Source organism: Ceratotherium simum, chromosome 26, assembly GCF_057802395.1.
Source record: "Ceratotherium simum simum isolate JZ-2026a chromosome 26, ASM5780239v1, whole genome shotgun sequence".
Taxonomy (NCBI): Eukaryota; Metazoa; Chordata; class Mammalia; order Perissodactyla; family Rhinocerotidae; genus Ceratotherium; species Ceratotherium simum.
The window spans coordinates 1,073,854-1,096,543 of NC_141925.1; the positions used below are offsets into that span (position 1 = coordinate 1,073,854).

General features: G+C 65.4%; 2 protein-coding genes across 2 annotated transcripts; both read right to left on the reverse strand.

Annotated features, from left to right (window-relative positions):
• Positions 1-4,151: 4,151 nt before the first annotated feature.
• C1QTNF8 (C1q and TNF related 8) lies at positions 4,152-5,758 on the reverse strand. The gene is made up of 2 exons (XM_004438216.3): positions 5,551-5,758; positions 4,152-4,804 (listed from the first exon to the last, which is right to left on the reverse strand). The coding sequence occupies exons 1-2, from the start codon at positions 5,753-5,755 to the stop codon at positions 4,254-4,256; spliced, it is 756 nt and encodes a 251-aa protein (XP_004438273.1). The 5' UTR covers positions 5,756-5,758; the 3' UTR covers positions 4,152-4,253.
• Positions 5,759-11,730: 5,972 nt separating this feature from the next.
• On the reverse strand, positions 11,731-18,490 carry TEKT4 (tektin 4). The gene is made up of 6 exons (XM_004438215.3): positions 17,942-18,490; positions 15,063-15,133; positions 14,491-14,634; positions 13,737-13,959; positions 12,834-12,988; positions 11,731-11,947 (listed from the first exon to the last, which is right to left on the reverse strand). The coding sequence occupies exons 1-6, from the start codon at positions 18,473-18,475 to the stop codon at positions 11,731-11,733; spliced, it is 1,344 nt and encodes a 447-aa protein (XP_004438272.1). The 5' UTR covers positions 18,476-18,490.
• Positions 18,491-22,690: the final 4,200 nt, after the last annotated feature.

The following is a 22,690-nucleotide window of genomic DNA, read 5'->3' on the forward strand; positions in this document are numbered from 1 at the left end:
GGGTGTCTGGACTGATATTGCGCCGTGTGGACCACCTCTGTTCATTCGTTCACCATCCATAGATAACTTGGGTTGTTTCCACCTTTTGGTTCTTGTGGATGATGCTGCTGTGCCCGTGGGTGTGCAGCCCACACATTTTTAATGGTTGTATTGCTGACGACTCTTTCACTCAACTGAAGCTTGCTTTAGAACGTGGGGTGAACCTCAAATGGACGGAGCCCTCCTCACGGCCTCCTGCCTTGCTGACACGTCCGTGCTCCCTCATCCTTTGGGTGACAGGCCTCGGGGCTCCATTTGTCCCCGCCCAGTGCCCACTGCATCCATTGTTACATTTTCAAACTTGACGTTAACATCTACTAGGACAAGTGTCCCCGCAAAACTGAGCTGGGTCTCAATCCTCTGGGCTCCTCCTGCCTGTTCATTCTTTCAGGCTCTCTCCGACACTATATTACAGAGTTAAAAAATGGATTTTATACAAAAACGTTCATAATAGCACCCTCCATAATAGCCTCAAGGCGGAAACACCCCGAATATTTATCAACAGATGACGGATAAACACACTGTGCTCTGTCCTGACGGGGGGATGTTATTCGGCCATGAAAAGGAAAGAAATCTGACACTCCCTACAACCTGGATGAACCTGAGGCCGTCGTGCTCAGTGAGAGGCCAGACACAGAAGGCCACACGGTGTGTGAGTCCATTTCTATGAAACGTCCAGAAGAGGCAAATCCGCGGGGACAGAAGCAGATGGGTGGGTGCCAGGGGCTGGGGAGGGGGCTGGGGAGTGACTGCTGATGGGGACGGGGTTTCTTCGGGGGATGAACATGTCTGGGACTAGATAGAGGATGTGGTTGCACAACATTGTGGATGTACTAAATGTCCCTGAATTGTTCACGTAAAAATGGTTTATTTTATGTTCTATAAATTTCACCTACATTTTAAAAATGGATGTTTTACTAGAATTCCACTAAATGGATAAATATGGATGAATTGGCTCACAGATGGGTTTCCCTCTCTCAGGAGAAAGCTGCAGCTGCCCCTTATTCGAGTCCCCCCTCCGTCTCCATCTCCCCCCTTCCCTCTCTGGCGCATGCACTGTCCTGATTGCACGGAGGCTGGAGCCAGCCCTGCGCCCGCTGTGCTGATTGGGGTCATTCACCCTCTTATCTTCTCAGCGGTGAGGAGGCCGGGCCACAATGACTTCTGTGTCTCCGGCCTCTTACCGAGCGTGCCCTTATCGTCCTCCAGGCTTGCTCGCTTGGCTGCGTCTCCTGCCTTTATCACTTTGTGGAGACGGTGACTTTACATCATCCCTCCCCTGTCCCCTGTTCTTAGTAGTCTTTTTAAATAAATAAGCCTGGAATTTGTGAGGGGGACACAGGCACTACCCTCTCCTCCTGGACCCACCGGCAGTGTCCCCCAGCACATCCCCCCGCCCCGAGTGCACTGAGGCTCTGGGGGTCTTGTTGGGGTCTCAGCCACCCTCAGGGCGTGTGCCCCACCCCACGCCTGGTTCTCTGAGGACCCGAGTGGCCTTGGCACTTGGATGCCATTCTTGGCCCCACCAGCTGTGCCCTCCCAGGCCAGTGGCTGAGAGTAGGGCCTTTCTGGGGGGCTCGGCCGAGCTGCCCCTGCGCCCCCTGCCCAGGCTCCATGGACTTCCAGATTCACGCCCGGAGGTTAGAAGGAGGTGGAGTGGCCGCCAGGCCTGCAGACTCCCCAGGCCCAGACGCCCCTCCCAGGGCAGTGGTGCTCTTGCCCGGACTCTTGGGGTCCCAGAGGCTGCTCTGGGGACCCCGACAGAGGCCCTCAGCACCCCGCTGCCGGGCAGGGAAGCTGGAAGGAACACAGATTTTGTTTGGAGCTGAGCAGACAGGGGCTTCCCTCCCGGCGCCTCCTGGCCAGGCTGGCCCGCAGCACGCAGGGTTGTCTGGAGGTCCTGGTTGGGCTTGGGGGGTAGTCCAGGGCCTGGGAGGACAGAGGGAGGCTGGGTCCTCCCGATCCCCCTGCAGACCCCTGTTCTTGTCCGGGCACCTTTATCTCCACAGCAGAGCCCTCCCAGCCACTGCACCCCCATCGGGGCTCCAAGGAGGCTCCTGATGCGCCTGCTGGTTGCCTAGCGCCCTGGGCGTGCCCAGCTATTCCAGCCATAAAAGGCTGCAGGCCAAGGGGCCAAAGTGCGGCCTCTGCCCAGCTCAGCGTCCCAGGGTCCTCTCCCCACACCCATTCTGTCTCCAGCGGGGCCTGGGCTTCACCAGGCCAAGACGCCCCACCCAGCCCTGCCCCACATCCTTGGCTGTAAGGAGCCCCCCTCCTGCTGTGTACCACAGCCAGGTCGGGTTGGGCCAAGGGGCTCCCGGGGACAGGGATGCCCTTTAAGCCCCCAGTGCTCTGCGTCTCAGGATCTGGACCCCCACCAACTGGGGGCCCGTGAAGAAGCTGAGACCGGGGCATGGGCCCTGTGCCCAGACCCAGGTGAGGCCGTGACTCCAGCCCCAGTACCAGCCCGGGCCCCCACATGTGGCCCTGGGTTCAGACAAGACAGGCCTACCCCGAGGAAGCGCAGACAGCGAGATCAGCATAGGCACACACGGGGCCTGGGGACGCTCACCTGCCCCGGGTCCCCACCTGCCAAGGGTGTGGCCCGTCCTAGGACAGGAACTCCGGTCTGTGTGTCTGGGAGGACAGGGCCTGCTGACCGCCCCGTCCCAGCTCTGCTTCTCTAGGCTTTTGTGTTCCAGGTCCTCTCTGCCCGGCTCCTGGTCCACGGGGGTGGGGAGGCTCCTGGCTCCAGCCTCAGCCCAGGGGTGATGTTCCTGTGGGGTAACAGAGCCCCATGGGGGCAGGAGAGGGTCGTCATGTGCCCACCTGCGTCTCCTCCCCCTGCCAGGGGACGAGGAGGTGCCTGTTTGTGACATGGATGAACGGGTCCCCCACCTCCTTCCCACCTCCCCCATCAGCTGACCATTGTCCACCCTCCTTGGGGCTCCACCCAGGCCAGGTGGATGTGGGGGCCCCAGCAGGTCAGGGATTCATCTCACGTGGGCTGGGGCTCCTGGTAGGAGGGAGCGGGGCTGGGCAGGCCATGATGGAGGGACAAGCCAGGCCAGGCACTCGCTGGGCCTCGGGCCCCCGAGGTGGACGAGGATTGAGGGAGCCACCGTGACGGTCCAGCACCCATGAGGCCGCAGGCCAGCCCAGCGGGCAGCCTGCTCCTGGTGTATCTGTGGGGCGGCCAGGGCTGCCAGCAGCTGCCTCCTGCCCCCTCCCACGCCCCGGGCTGTGGCCTATGGACCTTCCTTCAACGAGGGCTCCGACGTCTCCAGCCCAGCCCGGCCAGCATGAAGCTCCAGCCACCTCACCATAGCCCAGGACCTCAGCCAGCCTGGCCCGGCTCTGGTGACTCCACACGTGGCTCCTGCCAGGGCCCTGGTGACCTCATTGCCCCAGAATCCTCGCTCTGGAAGGAGCAGCCTTGGAGGAGATGCTGGGGAGGCCCCACGGAGGAGGTAGCAGTGGTGGGGCCAGAGGGGCTGGGCGGAAGGTTCCGGAGTGGCCAGGGGACATGTGGCAGGAAAGGAACAGACTGGGAGTGGACCTTAGGGCAGAGCTGCCTGGTGGCTTCAACCCAGTGTGGACAGAGGCCTCCTGTGGAGTGTGGGTGGACAACCTCCATGCCTGCCCTCTTGCCTGCGGGGACAGGGAGTAGGGGTCTGGGGCTCCCCCGGGCTCTGGTGCATATCCAAGGTATGAGTTTTTTCCACCAGCCAGCCCATTCCAGACAGACGAGGGGATGCCACCAGAGCCAGGCCACGTGTTCACCCAAGGATGAGGCTCTCGTCTCCACCCTGCCGACGTCATCCTGTCTTGAGGCCCCTGCCACCTCCTAACACGCTGGAATTCAGCATGTTTCCTGCTAGAATCGGCTCCGAGAGGGCCAGGGTCTGCGTTTGACCCCCCGCCTCCCCCATCGACCAGCCCTGCACCCAGTAGGTGCTTTGCAAGTGTCCTCACGCAGTGTGCTCGGCACAGCCCTTTATAAGCAGAGCAGGTCGCTTGACCAGGAGGGCCAACTCCATTGCATGCAGAGGTCCCCTCCCACCCCAGCCGAGCACCCCCGCCCATCAGTCCACTCCGCCTGCGTCCGTCCCACCAGGCAGGCCCCGAGCTGCGAAGGCACAGGCGAGGTTGGGCTGGGGGTCTGGGGAGAGTCCCTCCGGGGCTGGTGTGGAGTGGGGGCCTCTCCTCGGCCACTAGAGCTCGGCAGCTGGCTTGACCAGGTGGCCACTGAAGGTGATGTAGAGGTCGCCGTGCTCACCGTAGATGGCGTTGTCTCGGTTGCGCTGGAACATGCGCACCCAGACGGCGTTGCCGGCTGCCAGCGGCAGCAGCAGGCTCTGCGTCTGCATGACACTGCGCTCGCTGGGCTGCGCGTACAGCACGGCCGCAGCCCGCCGGTTGCACATGATGTGCAGGTACGTCTCCTTGTAATTCCAGGTGTGCACGTTGAGGCTCAGGAAGTAGACGCCGGGCACGGAGCAGAGGAAGCGGCCCGAGGCCAGGTCGAAGGCGCCGTCCAGGTTCACCAGCTCCGTGTCGAAGGTCACGGCCTGGAAGTCGTCGGCACTGTGCAGCCCCTCTCGTCGGCCCACCGAGAAGGCCGCGTAGGCGCGCTGGCACCAGGCGCCCGGCGGTCCCGCCTGCCCCTTCTGGCCCTTGCGGCCCCGGAGGCCCCGGGAGCCTGGTGGGCCCTCCTTCCCACTCCTGCCAGTGCGACCTCTGACCCCCGCCTCGCCCTTCTCACCTGCAGGGGAGCAAGCGGAGGCTGCTTGTCAAGGCTTGGGATCCAGGGTCAGACTCACTGGCCATGTGGCCTTGCAAGTGACCTCACCTCTCCAAGCCTCAGTGTCCTCGTCCGTAAGATGGGGCTAACCCGCCCCTCACATGGGGCAAAGAGAAGCCACACGCCAAAGTTGTGGCCATTCTGGGGCCTATGCAGATTGTCACATGGGATGGTGGGGACACTGGAGATGGCGGGGGTCGGGGCAGCTACCAGAGAAAGGGTCTGAACTGGGCTTCGAAGGACGGGAGGGCAGGGAAGTTGGTACCCAAGTCCAACCTGAGTGCAGCCTGCTGTCCAGCCCTCCAGGACGATGACCCCTTGGAGCCCAGCCTCTCTTGCCTTCTCCCAAGGGGGACACTGCCCAGGGGGCCTCAGGGGCCCGCCCTCCCTTCCCCCCTCCCCAGGGCTGGGCTTGGCAGGGCCACCACAGGCGATGAGCAGGACTGAAGGGAGCCTCAGGCCCCCCTGTTCACAGCTCCCTTCCCAGGCCCCTTGCACCCCGCTTGAGGGGGCGGCTAGGGGCTGACGGCCCTTACAAGGCTGGCAGAGTAAGGATAGCGCTCAGTGTCCCCCACCTGGGCCCCGAGCACCTTCCCAGAGCCAGCTCTGCCTAACTCAGGGCCTTGGGGCACTGCCCTCCTCTCCAGTTCCCTCTTCCCTATGCCTCTCCGTGTGGGGACAGGGCGGGCCCCCCCACCGACACTAACCTTTGAGGATTGAGATGTCAATGGTGGGCCGCACACGGGGCAGCCACACCCACTCCTCCTCATTACTCACGTGGGCGTGCAGGCCGGGGGCGGCCGGGGGCCAGGCTGGGTGGCAGCAGTGCACACAGGGCCGCTGGGGCAGCCTCAGACCGGGCCAGGCCCCTGCAGGCAGTGCCAGGAGGAGCAGGAGGGCAGAGGTTGCCATCCCAGCCACCAGAGCCTGGTGAGGGGAAGGGAGAGGAGGGCAGGGGAGGGTGTCTGAGGAGGCCATGCCCCTGCTGTGCCCCCCAGCAGCCCGGGCTGTTCCCCCTTGTCTGGGGGAGACCGTGGATGGGACCAGGGAGTGCCTGTGTGGGGATGGACAGTCGGGGGTCTCAGGGGCCGCAGTGGGCAAGGCCAAGCCTCGTCCTGCACCAGACAGAGCGCCCTCCCACACGCTCAGCCCCTAGTGCCTGACAGACATCACTAATGGATCCCTGCATACTTTCACCCGGACGTGGATGTGGCTTGGAATCCTCCTCAACACAGCACTACGGGGCTACCACCAATGCAGGGACCAGCACAGGGGACAACTCACACCTGTCCTTCAGGAGCCCCCATTGTGGCCCAGGCAGCCTCACCCGTCCCAGTTGGCACTTCTGGGCTCCTTCTCAGGGGCTTCTCCCTCTGTGGACCCCCCTCCCCGGGGCCTTAGCTCTGGGCTGTAGCAGGCACCTGCCTGCCTGGTCCCCAAAGCCCCCACGGCCGGGTACCCCACCCCTGGCAGAGGCAAGGGGAGCCATTGTGGCAGAGGGGGGCTCTGAGTCAGCCCTCCAAGGCCCCCGCCCAGTGTGGGGGCAGAGCCCTGGGGAGGGGAAAGGGCTGCTTCAGGAAGGGCAGGGCCCACCCTGCAGCTGGACCTGGTCCCAGGTTGGGTGGAGCCTACGGGAGGCACAGTTTCTGCCAGGCAGCCTAGCTGGGCAGAGGGCAGCGCCTGCGACCTGAGCTCCCAGGGGAGGGAGGGCAACTTTCCCTCTGCCCCATGTGGCCCCCTACCCAGCCGTGTGGAAGATGGTCTTCAACCTCCACCAGGCCTGGGCCTCCTGCCTCCACCTCCCCTCTCCCAGGAGACCCTGCCTGACACCTGGTCCATCTGTGCCAGGTGGGGACACTGCTTCCCAGCTCAACCAGCAGCTGCTGGGGGGGCCTGGGTGAACCCTGCATGCACCTGGGCCTCAGTTTCCCCCAGCAAGCGGGCACTGCCTGTCCTGGTCTCCCCAAGGCTTTGTCCAGGAGGTTCGGCCAGGGCTGGTCTCCTGCAAGCATAGGAGTGTGGAATCGGGGTCCTCACTCTTTCCTGCAGCCCAACCCTGCTGAGCAAAGACCCAGGCCCCCTCCTCCAGGACTGCAGTCCGGGGCAAGGTCCTCTTGTACAATGGGTCTGAGACCCACCCCCAGGCCCAGCTTCCCTGGCAGGTGGGACTCCTTCTCTCCAGTCCTCCCACAGAGCCCAGCAGACCCTGACCAGCCCCCCTAGCAGCATTGGACCCTGCAAGAACCTCCTGGATTCCTCCCGGGGAGGGACTTGACAGGATTGTGTGTCTCCAGGGGACCCCACCCCAGAGGCAGGCCCGTGCCGCCGGAGCCCCCACCTCGTCCCCCTGGAGGTCTGGGGTCCTGGCCATCCTGGTCACTTGGCCCTTCCCAGCAGATAGGCAGGACTGGAGCCTCCCTCCTGCTGGGGTCTGGGGGTAGCACAGTCCCCTCCAAACCCAGCCTGCCAGGGGTGGCTGTGAAGACCCCCACCTACCCCCACGCACCCAGTTACCATTGCATGGCCGTGGGCGCTGCTGCCTGCCTGGCCGTCTGCAGTGTCACTGCCCCAGTGGCCCGTGAAAGGGCCCTTTCATGCCCGCCCAGGCGCCCGTGGCTTTCCCTGAGCTATCCAAGACCAACAGCCCTCGGGCCAGCTTCAGAGCCCTGGGCAGAGGCTCACAGGGCCCCACCACCCATCGCCCTGCCTGCCCACGGCCCGCCACCTGCCACAGGGTCTGTGCAGCCCTGTGATGAGGACCCCAGGGTCCTCCTGTCAGCCCCTGCACCATGGTGTGGGTGTGGGGGCCTGGGGCACCTGGGACTGACCAGGTTGGGGGATGGCGCCATGGGCTGGCCGCTGTCCTCCATCAGCAGAAACCGAGTCTGCTGTCCTGTCTGGGGTGCAGTGACTTGCGGGGAGCCGAGGAGGCCGCAGCTGCGGCTGGGCAGAGCCTGGTGAGGGGCTGGAGGCCAAATGGCAGCATGGAGCTGGGGGGCAGACCAGGGCCGCCATGCCTGCGCTGGGCCGCCTGGTGACCATGACACCCTCCCGTCTCTGGCTGGGAGAAGCAGCATCTGGCCAGGCCCGTGGTGTCTGCCTCGCTCCCCTGGCGACCTCCCAGGGTCATGGTGCCCAGCAGAGCGAGAGGCTTGTGTGACATGCCGTTGGGGGCTTCAGCATTGGGCCAGCCTTCCAGCAGATAGAGATGTGCCCCTGCAGTGCCCTTATGGGAGTGACCACAGAGCCCCCCGGGCAGTGGCAGGGGGGCTGCACCCCCAGTGAGCGGAACACGAGCCCACCCCAGGGCCCGGCCTCGTCCCCACTCCAGGTCTGGACAGCTGAGCACTGGGCCCAGGGGCAGAGCCGGGCACCTCGGCCTCTGGACACGGCGACATGCGATTCCGCCCCCATCAAGCCAGGCTGCCTGCAGGGGGAGGCGCCAGACCAGCCTGAGGAACTGCAGCCGCCTTGCCAGGAGGCACACCGGGGCTGGCTCACCGTCTCTGCACATCTGGGCATAGCCCGGGGCCCGGCCCTCCCCATAGCTCCCCAATCCCTGCGCCTCGGACTGATGACCAGGGAGGGGCAAGGGTGGGAGGAAAGGGGGAGACAGAGGTGGCCCTGCCTGTGGGGGACTTCTCATGCCAGGCTGAGGGGGAGTGGGCCGGCCAGGGCTGTGGGCGGACAGTGCCTCTGGAGCGGGTCCCCCCACCCCCCTGAGATGACAGCTCACACTCCAGCAGGGCCCGGCGGCCCCCCTGGGGATAGCTGTCTTCACCCCACAGTTGGCAGGTGGCCCAGACGGAGAGGTGTGAAGACCCTGACCCACCCGCGCAGGGCCCTGCAACCCGCACTGGTCAGCACAGCTGGATCTGCTGCAGGTTTGGCTCTGAGCTGAGGCAGCTCTGCAGGGGCCACTCAGGGCGGCACATGGCCCAGCCTCCCGCCTCTTGGCACCATGTCCCTGCAGGAGCCGCTGGACCCAGGGGCAGGCCAGGGGCACATCTCTGCCCCCCATCATTACCTCTGGGGCTCCTGGATCTCCCAGAGAAAGGCAGATGCCCGCACTCTGCTGCTCCCTGTGTCTGAACCTCAGTCTCTCCACCTGTAAAATGGGCGCCAAGGGCAGCTCAGCAGTGGCAGGGATTGTCCCCTGTGGTGGATGGAAACAGGTAAAGCACAGCCAGTGCGGGACACTGCAGCTTCGGCCACACTGCAGGGCCCCAATGTCCCTCTCCCTGTGCTCCCTGGCACCAGCAGGCAGAGCTGCCCCCCAAAAAGAGACAGGTGGTCACTGCAAGTCCCCTGGGGGGGGATGGTGAGTTGAACTTGCCCTGTGTGTGGAAGGCACCTCTTCAAGGTGGCAGGGGTGGGGTAAAGGGCCAGGAATGGGCCCCAAGGTCCGTCTGGTCTGGGGGGCAGTCTGAGCCCAGGCCTTGGGGACCCTGGCTGGGGAGCATTTGTGGGAGAGGGCTTGCAGGCCGGGCTCCAAGCAGAGGGGTTCAGCAAGAGCCGAGGGTGACTCAGCGGGTGACAGGAGGACCTGGACAGAAACAGCCCTGGCTCAGACACGCCGCCTGGCATCTCCATGGCAACGGGAGTGTGGCTGAGCACCGTGGCCCCACAGGGTCAGCCGGCCCACAGAGCGGCCAAGCATCACCGATGGGGGCGGTCTGAGCCCCCTCACTGCCTCCCACCCCACAGCAGCCCAGGAAGGCCACCATCTCCTTGTGACTTGAGCCTGTGCATCTGGGATGGGGGAGGGACCAGGTGGTCCTCACAGCCCCAACTCAGTGGTAGGCCTGAGTGGCTGGAGCCTGGAGCCTGGGCTCAGTGAGGGCAGGGGTGGAGGACAGCTGGGGGGGGACAGCAACCCCCCTGCTGCTCTGGTGGCAAGGACCCACCCCACGCCCTCTCCCCTAGGACCACAGTGGCACGTGGCCCCGGTGACCAGGCTCTGCGGCTGAGTCACTGTGGAACCCCGTGGGGTCAAGGTCTTCCCAGCTGCTGGGGAGTCACCCCTCAGTTATGCTGTCACAGCCTCGCCGTCCACCTGAACCCGCATAGGAACGCAGACAGCAGGGGTGGGGGCGGGGACCGTCTCAGGGTCGGGCTGTGCACTCAGACCTGCCCCTGGCGTGGGAGCCGGGTGGGCTCGGGGACCCTCCGTGCCTCCCTTTCTCCAGCTGTAAACTGCAAGTGATAATAAGACCGATGATGGTTGTCACGGGGTCTGAAGGAGCCACCACACAGTGTGCTTTGATGACGCCTGGCTGGGTGTGAGGTCGGACCTGGGGTCTGCAGGGGCCGAATCCCTGCTGGTGACAACTGGCCAGCCTCGGGGTGGGCGTAGCTGTCTGCCACCATCCAAGCCCCTCGAGAGGTTAATGCTTCAGCAAGATGCAGCCTCGGCAATTTGCTGTGTGGCCTGGAGCTGTCCCTCAACTCCAGGGCCTGGTCATCGGTCTCTAAAAGGGAACAACATTTCCAGCCCCCCAGGTGGGGGACAATGAGTGAGACAGCCAGGACAATGAGTGCCCCACAGGGCAGCCCCCAGGGACTGTGTCCACTGCCCTCCCAGCCTGTGTCACCAGCCTAGCTCAGAGATAATGAGCTTTGCACACACACCCCCACTTAGCTCCCCATCAGCTGCCACCCTCCAGGGGGCCTGGACGAGGGGGGCCTCAGCGCCGATGGGGACGCTGCACTGTGCAGCCGGCCTCGGCCTCGGGGCGATAATGGGGGGCTGAGTGGCCGGCGTGCGCAGTGGGAGTCATTATCTCCCAGCCTCTTAATGGACGCTTCCCTGAGAGTTCTGTTGATGAGCTGGCTGGGAAGGGGCCGGAAGCCAGGAGCTCGTGTGCAGGGGGTGGGGACACAGCCAGAGGGGCCTCGTCGCCTGCCAACCGCACTCGGAAGTGCCTGGCCCTCCTGGGGGAGCCCTCGCTGCTGTGCCCATGGGGGCTGCAGTTCTGCCCAGAGCCAGGGACACAGAGTGCAGGGTGGCATGGGGCCAGGTGGGCAGTGGGGGCTCTGTGGCCTCCACCCACCCACACTCCTGCCTGACTCACTCGCTGGCTACAGAGGGGGCAGGACAAGGAGCCTGGCTGCCCAAGGTGACCAAGGTGGCTGGGAGTGGAGGCCCCCCCATCAGCCCCGACTCCCCCTCAGCTCAGGGTCTGCCCCCTGGGCGTCCACCCCATGCTAGGTGGGGGCGACAGGGAGAGGTCCCACGGGTTCCCCAGGTGGTCACTGCCCCAGGCCCTGCCTGGCACTATCGAGGGCCTTTGGGGTGCTTCATGGACTCCCACAGACCTGGGGCCAGGTATCAGGGGAGAGCCCAGCCAGCAGTGTGTCCTGACACCCCTGCTCCAGGCTCACCTCCCGCTAACAAGGGGAGAGTCCCCCAGCCTCACGGTGACAGTGTCCAGGGCACGTGGAAGGAAGAGAGCAGGCTTTGGTTATCAATGTGGTGACTACAGGCTGTGACGAGTGGACGGGAGGTGACACTTCCTCTGAAGCATCCTGCAGGTGGCCCAGGTGGGCAGAGAAACCCATCTGCACCTGGGAGCTGGAGAGGGGCCAGGCCCTGCGTGGTCAGCAGTGAACGATGAGGTGGGGCCTCTAGGACCCTTGGCTGACCCCTCTCCCCAGGTGGTACCCGGGGGCGCTCCGGGAGGGAGGAACTGCTCTGACCCCTCACCTCCCCCAGCTGGGACAGCGAGGTCCACGGCAGAGCCCATCTGCCCAGGTCACGGCATCCAGACCCCATCCAGACCACACACCACGAGAAAGCTAACGCGCTCTTTATTTGAGGGGCGGGGGACGGGCCCTGCCCGGGTCCGGCCAAGCTGGTGGGGGCGCCCGCCATGGGGCCAGCCCCGTCACTGGTAGCCGGCCAGCTGGAGGACAGCGGGGTAGCGGGCGCGGTGGGCCATGCACTTCTGGCGGTCGATGAAGAGGCTGTTGGTCTTGACGGCGATGTCCTTCTCCAGGCTCATGCGCGTGTCCTCCAGGTTGCGTAGTGACTGCTCAGCTTCCAGAAGCTTCTCCCGCAGCGCCACGAGGGACGCATTCAGCTGTTCCACCTCGCTCACCAGCCTGCGGGGTTTGGGGGAGGGAGGTGTGAGCAGGGGGGGCAAGGCCCAAGATTCAAAGGCTGGGAATCCCGGTGAGGGGTCCTGGCCCAGATGCTCGCCCATAAAAGGACCCCAAAATTCAAAGGAAATCCACCAGCAGTGCTGGGAGTGGGCCAGGCCTGAGGCACGTGGGAGAGGGCGTATGCTGGGCCCTCGGACTGAACCCCCAGGACGGGAGGGTGAATTTGAAGGACCAGCTGGCTGGGTCTTCTCCAGCCGACCCCTGGCCAGAAGGGCGCCTGTGTCCGCAGGACGGTGAGGGGGCTCGTGTTCCACAGTGACACTGTGTGGCAGTGACATGCAGTGGCAGCCATGCACTGAGGCTTCTGGCTCCTCCATTCCTGGCAGCAGGACAGACCCCTTTGGAGCCGAGTGAGGCCCCTGTTTTCTGAATGAATGGGGGGCAGAAAAGGAGGCATGCCCAAGAGGGGGACACTTCTGCTCACAGGGGCAACTGGGCCTCAAGCCAGAAAAACAGAAGACAGGAACCCACCTATGCCACAGGCCTGGATGTGGGTCTGCCAGTTAAAGCAGCGGTGTGGACGGCGTCACGGGGCAGGTGGGTGGGGCGGCCCCATGACCTCAGGAGTTCAGCCCCTCAGACCCCAAGTTCCTCACTGGGAAGATGACACAGCCCAGTGTCCAGCGCTGGGGCGGGAGCAGGGATGGGGACCCCGCGTGTGTGTGCTGTGCTGCGTGTGGCCCAGTGTCTGTCCTCTACGTGTCTCCAGGGCTGTGTGGGGTGTTCATGGGGGCCCCAGAGGCCGAGGGAGGCCTGGGGCCGGTGGACGACGCCTGGAGGGTGGGCGGTGGCCCGGCCCTCCCAGGACTGCCCCGACGGCGGGCACCTGAACTGGGCGGTATCACGGCACAGCTCCACGTTGGGCCGGAGGGAGCGCTGGTACAGGCGGGTCTGGGCCACCTTCAGGGGCGCCTCCTTGCCCTTGATGGCCTGCTTCAGTGCTGCGACATTGTGCTCCTGGTCCGGGATCTCCCGCAGCGTCTGCACAGGACAGTCCCCGTGGATGCCAGTGTCCCCCCGCCCTGCCCCAGCATGCACCTGGGCCTGGCCTCCTCCCCCAGCCCTGGGGCCATGTCCAGCCAGCGGCTCTGTCCACTGGCTCTGGGGGAGCCGTGGAGGCAGGGAGGATGTGCACGGCCACCTGGGCCCTCGCACGGGCACCCGGGGGGCTGGTGAGACAGCAAAGCCTGTCGTCCAGCAGCTCTGGCCTGAGTGCCCCCAGCCCTGGTGGTCACCAGCCCTGGACCCTGGCCGAGAACCAGAGACTCAGAGGCAGCTAAGGTCACCCTGAGAGCCTAGGGTCAGCCTGCCAGGCTCAGGCCAGGACCAGGGACACCCCACCTGGCAGCCGTGCCCAGCCACCTCCCCCCACCTTCCCTTCTCCTGCTCGCACCTGATGGTCCCTCCTGGTCAGTCATTCTGGTGGCAATGCCAGCAGACCACCCCCAAATGTCACTTGGTTTTTCAATGGCTTGGTGAGGGTCTCTGGGGTCCCTCAGGATGGGCAGGGCAGAGGAGGAGCAGGGGCCAGGCCAGGTCATGACTTGGGCATGGTGGCCGTGGGGTGGCAGGGCTGGGCCACAAGGAGCCTGGTCTCTCTCTGTGGTTAGGGGCGCGCAGCCCTGGCGGACTGGCCTAGGCGTGAGGTGGGCGTGGTCTGGGCGTGACACAGTTGTGAGGTGGGCGTGGCCTGCAGTGGCTAGGCGTGGCCTGGGCGCGGCCGGCGCACCTTGCGCAGGTGGTGCTCCAGCTTATGGCGCGCGTCCTCCAGCTCCTCGCAGCGGCGCCCGAAGGCCAGGTTCACGGCGTCGCACTGCAGCCGCAGGTCCTCGGACGTGTCCCGCAGGATGCAGTCTATGAGCCCCCGCAGGTTGACCGAGGCCAGGCGCTCGCGCTCGGCGCGGCACAGGTTTTCCTGGGTGAAGTTGGCCCACGTCTCGGGCGTGGAGGCGCTGCGGGCGGGAGCGGGCCGGCGCTGGGGTCGGTGGGGGCACCTGCCAACGGCTCCGGTCCCCTGGACCCTCCCCGCGCCCCGTGACTCCTGCATCCCAGCACAAATCACCCCCCTAGCCCCAGCGCCGCCCCGCGACCTCCGCACACAGCGCGACCCTCCGTACCTGTACCCCCTCAAGGCCCCGGCGACCCATGCCCCCCAGCTCCGCCCCGCGACCCCCGCCCCCGCCACGCTCCCGTGCCTCCTGCGCCCCTCCAGCTCCGCCCGGCCCTCCCCACGGCTCCAGCGGCAGGGCTGTAATGGGCGGTGTCCCTGCGCCCCCTGCCGGCCGCACGCGGAGCTGCAGGTCAGCCTCCTGCCTTGAGCGGTCCTCTGCGGTGAGGACCTTGGGGCCCTGCGGGGTTGGGAAGGACCCTCAGCAGAGGGACCGGCAGCCCAGGCGGGGCCACAGCAGATTGAGGGGGCAAGGGCGTGGGACAGGGTGTTTGAGCAGAGGCCCCCCTGGAGAGGCTGGGGCTGGGCGGCCCACCTCTCTTCGAATTTGGCGGAGTGCGGGTGGAACTGCACCTCGGTGCTCTGGCTGTGGTAGCGCGCGCAGGTCTGGTCGATGTTGTAGGCCTCCACCTTGTCACACCAGTCCATCTCGCACGTCTCCTTCTGCTCCCGGTTCAGCCTGGGGGCCAGCAGGGCCTGCGTTTGAGGAGGGTGGGGGGAGCTGGCCTCCCTGGGGTGCTGGGCTGGGCAAGCCCCCCAGCAGCAAGCACACCTCCCATTCTCGGCTGGAAGCGAGACTGCCTCACCTGCCCAGCATAGGGGTCCTCGGACCGCCGGCTCCCTGGCCAGCATCCAGGAGCAGCTCCCCCACCCTGGGGATGCTGGCCTGGGATCTGGATGCCTGGGCCTCCAGGCCATGCAGGAACCTGCCACCCCCACCCGCCAGGTGCCCTGCCCGGCCCTGCACTCCTGGCTGTGACCTGAGGCAAGCCTCCACCTCTCTGAGCCTCAGGGCCAGGTCACCCCAACTTCCTGCCCAGAGCCAGCCCCAGGGGTAGGGGAACAGGGATCATCCCAAGAGCAGCCCTGGAGGCCGCAGAGACCCACCGGATCTGGTTCACGGTCTGCATGATGGTCCTTTTCAGGAGCTCCTGAATGTTCCGGATGAGCTCGGCCTCCTGGGGAGAAGCCCCCCGTCCCTGGTGAGGATCTGATGACGGCCGGGCTGGTGTGGGCCCGTGGTCAGCCCCTTACACGCCCAGGAGGAGCTGAGATTGGGGCGACGCCCAGGGGACCTGGGGGCTTGGCTGGCACCTGACCCCTGGTTGAGTGGCCTTGGGCCAGATGCCCACCTTGACCCCCAGTCTCTTTCCCGGAAAGTGGGGCTGAGCCCAGCTCTTTCAGGTTTATTCTAGGCTTTTGAACATTCTATTTGGTGCACTGCAATGGGCTCTAGTCTTCAGGGGTCTTCTGCGGGCTGCTGGGAGGGTTACCCAGAGGTGGGTTGCACTTGCCCTGGGGGCCATCCTTGCAGCCCACCCAGGGCACTGAGGACATCGGCCTGCCTGTTGTCCCCTGGACAGCCTCCAAGGACCCTCTCCCCTGGGGACCAGGTGCCCCCCAGAGCTGCGCCTCGGGGCCTTGGGCTTGGAAAGGCCTTCCCCACCCAGAGAACATGAGGGGAAACTCAGCGTTTCTTTCCGCGACTCCACACTTTCACTTTCTGTGTGCAAACAACCCTTCCCCCTGATCTGAATTTTCGCCTCCATCAGGTACTGAACACCCATGTGTCAAGGTCTGTCCCCTGGGTCTGTACCCCGGTTCCTGCACCATTGCAGTAGTCCATGCACTGCTGGGCAGGGGGACCCTTGGCTCAGCACAGAGGGCTGCACACGGAGCCTTGGGAGGTTCTTGAGCAGCTGAGGGCGGGGGTCAGGAGGTGGTGGGCCAAGGAGCAGGCTGGGGGCGGGGAGGGGGCAGGAGGAGGGCAGGGACTCAAGGTTCTGGCCTGAGCTTAGGAGGTGCAGGGGGTGCCCTGAGCCCCTGGGTGGGCTGTCTCCCGGAATCTCGTGTGATTGCCCACAGCCTGCAGCCTGTTCATGGGTGAGGCCCCAGGCTCGGAGAGGTGCAAGGGCTCTGCCCCGCCAGGATCGGGAACCTAGCCTGGTACTTCCTTGATCCTTTTGGGGCTGCCCCAAGGACAGGTCTTGCCAGTTTAGAGAGGGGAGGGTTCCTTGTGGGATGATCGTGGCCTCTACCCCAGCCTCACCTGGTCCACACCTGCACACTGGCCTGAGCCAGGATTTCCTCCATGGGCGTCGGGGACAGGGGGTGCTATGGTGGGCTTAGCCTCCAGGAGCTCAGGGTCTGGCTTAATTTTCTTGACCCAGGTTGATCCAAGGGGCCACACAGAGGGTGCCAGGACCCAGGGGTGACCGAGGGACTGTCCAGAAGGTGCAGGCGTTACCAGGACCTGACCAAGAGGGGCCCCCTAGCCCTGCACGCATCCTCAGGGGGCCCCCCAGGGCTCAGCTCAGGCCCCTCCCCCTCCTTGGGGTGTGTGTGGAGGGTGTCAGGGTTCGAGGGAGACCAATGGGGCCCCTCCCTGCCTCAGTGGCCTCTGACTGTCCCATCCTCACGTAAATGTCCCCAACACATGTCCCAGATGTGAATCCAGCCATGGCCTGGGCCCCACTTCACCCCCAGTGTGAGCTATAATGGGGGTCACTGCAGGGGCCCTGGACATGGGGTCGGGGCGAGTGGACAAGTGCTGAGGTCCAGCCCCAGCCCCCGTACATACCCAAACCCCCACACCTGGACTTGCCTCCGGGCCACAGTGCCCCCAACCCAACATGTCTGGGAGCCCGGCCTCGCCCAGCGCCCACTGTGAGGACCAAGCTGTGGGCAGGTCAGACTGGGCACACTCCTGGGGCCAGTGACGGCACCTCCCTCCTGGTGGGCTGACCCTGCCGCAGCCCAGGGCTGCCCTAGCACCCAGTGGTTCTGGTCCCCTACCTACAAACAGAGCCAGCTTCTCCGTGCCTGGTGTGGGCCTGTGTGTGCTGAGGGCCGTGTTCTCCACGTGTGCATGTGTGTGCAGAGGGCGTGTGCTCCACGTCTGCGTGTGTGTGCTCCACGTGTGCATGTGTGTGGAGAGGGCATGTGCGTGTGTGCAGAGGGGTGTGTGCTCCACGTCTGTGTGTGTGTGCAGAGGGGCATGTGCTCCACGTCTGCGTGTGTGCGCTCCACGTGTGCATGTGTGTGGAGAGGGCATGTGCGTGTGTGCAGAGGGGTGTGTGCTCCACGTCTGTGTGTGTGCGCTCCACGTGTGCATGTGTGTGCAGAGGGTGTGTGCGTGTGTGCGGAGGGGCTCCACGTGTGCGTGTGTGTTTGGAGGGGCATGTGCTCCACGTGTGCGTGTGTATGGAGGGACGTGTGCTCCACGTGTGCGTGTGTGCGGAGGGGTGTGTGCTCCACGTGTGCCTATGTGTGCAGAGGGCGTGTGCTCCACGTGTGCGTGTATGCAGAGGGGCGTGTGCTCCACGTGTGTGTGTGTGCAGAGGGGCGTGCGCTCCACCTGTGTGTGTGTGTGTGTGCAGAAGGGCATGTGCTCCACGTGTGCATGTGTGTGCACAGGGGCCTGTGCTTCATGCCTGCGTGTGTTCAGAGGGGCATGTTCTCCACGTCTGCGTGTGTATGCAGAGGGGCGTGTGCTCCAGGTGTGTATATGTGCAGAGGCATGTGCACTCCACGTGTGCATGTATGTGCAGAGGGGCGTGCGCTCCTCGTGTGTGTGCAGAGGGACGTGTGCTCCACATGTAAATGTGTGCAGAGGGCGTGGGCTCCCTGGACCTGCGTGCAGCCATGTGGTGCACTGGCACCGAGCCTCTGCAGGCCCATGTTTGGGGACTCATGCGTGAACCCCCTGGGGACAGGTAAGGGTGGCTGGGTCTGCAGTTCCCTGGGAGACGGCAGGGGCCACGCACCTTCAGCAGCTCCATCTCCACGTGGTCGCGCACAAGGTCGGGGTGCTGGCGCCGCTCGCGACACTGCAGGTTGTCGGTGGCAATGGTGAAGGGCACCGCCGTGGCGTCCAGTGCATGCTGCAGCCGCTGCTTCTGGGCTAGCAGCAGGTCCGTCTCGGCAACCAGCTCGTGCACCTCGCGCTGCAGCTCCGACTTCCAGCAGTGCGCGTCCTGCAGGCGCTCACCCACCTTCCTGGTGGAGTCCTCCTGCGTGCGCTGCGCCAGCGCCTCCGTCTCAGCCGCCAGCTGCTGGCTCTCATGGCGCTGCCGCTCCGACTGGTCGCGGTCGGCAAAGGCCTGGTGGTAGCGCGCGTAGCAGTTCTGGAACCACTCGTCCAGCAGGTACTTGGCCGTGCGGAAGCCGGCGGTGGCCAGGCCCGAGGACGTGTAGGCGCCTGTGTTGCGGGCGACGTCGTACAGCTTGGGGGGCAGCTCGCATGCCGGCACCGTCTGCGGGGCGGGCTGCTTGGTCAGGAGCACGTCTGTCTGCGCCATGGTGCCGGCCCAGCACAGGTGGCAGGGAGGGAGGAGGGCCGCTTGGCAGGGTCAGCAGGGCAGCTCCGGCCACTCTGTCCCCAGAGCAGGACGCGGCTCCTGGTCTCTGGGAGACAGGTACACACCAAGACCTCCTGTTGCTGGGCAACGGAGACCCCCTCCCCCAGCGGCCCTCTTAAAGGGCCAGGCAGGCCCCAACCCCACCGGTCCAGGCCCATGTCTGGCACTTGCCCAGAGTTGCGCCAGGGCCCCACCTCTCCTGCCTGTCCCTTGTCCCAGCGGGGTCTCCCCCTGGGCACGCAGGGGCGGACGTGTCTTTAGTGGAGAGTTGAGTTCAGCCTCCAGTCGGTACCTGGAGTCAGACACCCAAATCTGCCCCACAGGGGAGGAGGCAGGTCCTGTCCTGGGAACAGTGTCTTCAAGGCCACCTGGGGTCAGGCTAATCCTGTTCCCGGGGCACATCTTGTCCCCCATCCAGAGGGGAAGCCTGCGCGCCCGGGACGATGCCCAACATGGACACCAGAGGGCGCCATTGGCTGTGAAATGCCGCGCGGGGAGGAGCAGGGGCTCCAGGTTCTCCCCGCTCCGCCGCCACCCCCTCCCCACCTCACTCCTCCCTGGGGCCCCCCAGTCCTCTCAGTAGGACATCCCGCCCGCCCCAGCACAGTCCCATGGCCCCAGTCCCTCCTCTCCCCGCCTCATCCCCCCGTCCCCCCATCCCCCCCCATGCCCCCCTCACCCCAGGACTTCTCAGACACCAGCCTGGGCTGGGCCCGTGCTCGGCCCTCTACACCCTCCTCCGTGGCCCTGACCCTCGCACGGGCGCCCCTCACTGTGCGCCGGTGGCATTGCACACACACACACACACACACCCCCACACACAGCGGGGGCTTCACAGACGTGAGCTTGGGGACAGCAGCCGAGACATCCCCCAACCCAGACTGAGCCCGGCCCGTCCTTGCGGGCGGAGGTCCGGGAACCTTCGGGCTCTCGTGGCCTGAGGACCGTCCTCGAGCCTCTCCGTGCCTCGGTTTCCCTGATGGCAACAGACACATGGGGTCCACTCAGGGTGGGTCCTCATTGTCCACCTTCTGTTAGGACCTGCTTCTCTCACCTGTCTTTCCCTGTGGCCGGAGCAGGCGGGGCTGCCAGGGTCCCTCCCCTGGGAACCCACCTACCCAGGGAACCCGCCCGAACACATGGGCCGGAGCCAAGCTGGGCTGTGGTGGGTGGGCCAGCAGGGGGTCCTGCCCACATGGGGGTCCCACTCTAACTCACCCCGTGACAGGACATGGTCCCCAAGGCGGGGCTCCAGGCCGACCCGGTCCTGCAGTGAGGCTGGACCAGGAGGACTTGACTGGGTGCCTGCCAGGGTGAGCCCCTCACCCTGGACAGCAGCAGACCCCCCGAGGCCTCCCCGCCCTGGGTCCCAAGGTGAGAGGCGGTCATGGGTGAAATGCTCTGGGAAGCCTCAGGGGTTGGAATCCAGCAGTGCCTTTGTCTACTGTGTGGCCGGGCAGGTGGTCCTCTCTGAGCCTGTTTCCCCATCCGGGGAGTGGGCTTACAGCGGCCACTGCATGGGGCTGCCACGGACACAGCCTGAGCGGAGGCCAGTGAACAGCTGGCCCGGCGCCTTGTGCTAGGAGTGACCAGTGCCCCCTTGGCCCCCTCCCCCCTATACAGCCCTGAGGCTGGCGGGGTCTCTGGGCGTGAACCCCAGGCAGGTCGGTTGCGGGCCGCAGTGAGCACGGGCTGCGCGGGCGGGGAGGGTACGCGCGCGTGTGGCGTGGAGCGCAGCTGATTGTGGGCGGATGGGCAGGCTTATTGGATTTGTTTGTTTCCAAATTGCATTAGTAACAGGAAAATTGAGTCTCGGGACACGCCGAGGTTCCCGGGGCAAGGTCCTTGCCGTCGTCCTCCTCAGCGGCGTTCAGACAGCGGCTCGGGACCCACGGTGGGGGACGGAAGGCCCTCCAGACTCCACGTGCATGCCCCCAGGGCCAGGGTGCCCCCTGCCTCCTGGGACAGCTCTGGAGGACACTCCCTGGCCTGCAGCCCAGGGCCCTGATCCTTTAGGGTAAACTGAGGCAGGAGGCGGCAGATGAGGAGGGAGGTGATGGTGAGTGATGATATTCCTCCCGGAGAGCTCACACCAGTGCCCTCCGGCCCCCTGCTCCTGGCTCTCACACGGCCCCGGGGAGTTACTCTCTTCTGCATCGAGGGGACACTGAGTCACAGGCAGGCAGCACAGCAGGGTGGCAGTGGGCAGGATTCGCACACAGGCCCCAGCTCAGCCTCACCCCCGGCAGGAGGAGCAGCACAGAGAGGAGGCGTGTCCCGTGTTTCTGGGAAGAACCTCGCAGGGAGGGGCAAGCCCAGGGTCCCCGACTTGGGCCCTCTGCACCCATGGCTGGACCTGCTGTCACCAGCGACCCCTTCGATGGGCTCAGAGCTGGACAGGTCAGCAGGGGCCCCACAGCAGGCGGTAGTTTCCAGGCAGTGGGGGTTATGGAAGGTGCTCTGCCTCGACCGAGCCCCAGGGTCAGAGGGGTTCATTAGAGACCTCGGGTCAGGTGTAGACACAGGGAGGGCAGGGCCGAGGCCGCCGTTGGGGCTTCCGAGTGTGACAGGCCAGGGGCGGGGCACAGCTCCATGATGGGTATCCCATGACTCAGACGATTAGAAGGGAGTGGGAGCACCCGGGGCCAGAGACAGGCCCCCACCCTGAGCTCCCAGTGGGCATCCCACAGGCACCTGGCCTCAGGCCAGCCCAAGGTGGCTGCAGAGCCACTGCCCCCAGCTGTGCAGGAGGAGGCCCTGGACTCTGGACACCCCAGGGGAGCCATACCCCTTACCCCATCCACAGTCATGCAGGGCCTATGACCCCGGCCCGCAGGTCTCGGGTCCTGGGGTTCTGTGCCCACTCGGGGCTTGCTCAGAGTGGGGTCACTCTGGAACGGCTGTGACCCATGCCATGTCACCATCCCCGGGGCCCCCAGCAGGCACCATTCACGGGTGGGCCTGGAGAGAAAGGCCCCCCTGCTGGGTCCAGCCCAGTGCTTCTCAGGCCCGAGGCCCCCCACCACCACTCTGTCCCCGGCCTGGAAGTTAACCAGATGGGAGACAGGAGCCTGTCACTTCTGCTCAGCTTCACAGTCTCCAGCACATCCCAGGAGGCCCAGGTGGCCTTGACGGGCCCAAGGTCACACATGAGAGGCGGAGCAGACTCAGCCATCTGGCCTCTGTGGGCCCCCCGCTGTGCCCTCTCCGCTCTCCCACCTGGAGTAACAGCTCAAGGAGCCTTCCAGCTTCTGAGCAGACTTACCTGCCGGGTGTCCCCTCCCACCCATCTCTCCTGGCCCAGCAGGACATTTTAATAACAGGAGGATCTGAAGTGGCTCAGACAGCCCTGAGCCCGGCCACCATCACAGCAGGTGACGGAGAAGCCAGGGAGCAGGGAGGGGCTGTGCTCCCCCCGCCCCTCCTCCCACATGCAGGAGAGAAGATGAGCGTGCCCCTCCTCCAGGTCCAGCCCCCAGAGCGTGGACGGGAGGCCAAGAGGTGGGCTCAGAGGAGGGAGGCTCAGGAGGGCTTCCTGGAGGAAGCGTCCCCTCGGCTGAGGCTTGAAGGGCACACAGTCCAGATGGGGGTTGGGGGGCATTTCCAAGGCTGTGGGGAGGGCATGAGGGTGGTCCGTCCCCAGCTGGCCCCAAGGCAGCTGTGGAAGCCCCCTTCCCTGGGGAGGCGTCAGGCCCGCAGAGACAGTGGTGCGGCAGGACAGGACCAAGAGACAGGGACGTGAGTGTGGGCGGGCAGGCCGGGTGTGGAGAGGGAGGCTGACAGAGGCAAGGACTCCTCCTGCTCAGCTCCCCAGCCTGTCCCCCCGGCAGTGGGTAGACTCAGGACCACGGACGCTGCCCTGTCCACCCCTCACCCAGGGAGGACCTCGCAGTGTGACTCAGTATGTGTGCCCCAAAGGCAGGCACTGCGGGTGGCTCTCTGGGCAGCTGTGTCCACATCCAGGACACGGGGGCTTTGCCCAGCCCCTGGCAGCCATCAAGACGTCAGCCGGGTCACCTAGGATGTCCCCACTGCCATGGCCTGGCTTTGCCGCTTGAGGCTCTGGAGGTTGGTGGCCTGAGCGGTAGATCTGGACCACAGTGCTGAGGCTGCGCGGCCTGGAGCCACCCTGTGGCTGTGCCTCTGTTTCCCCAT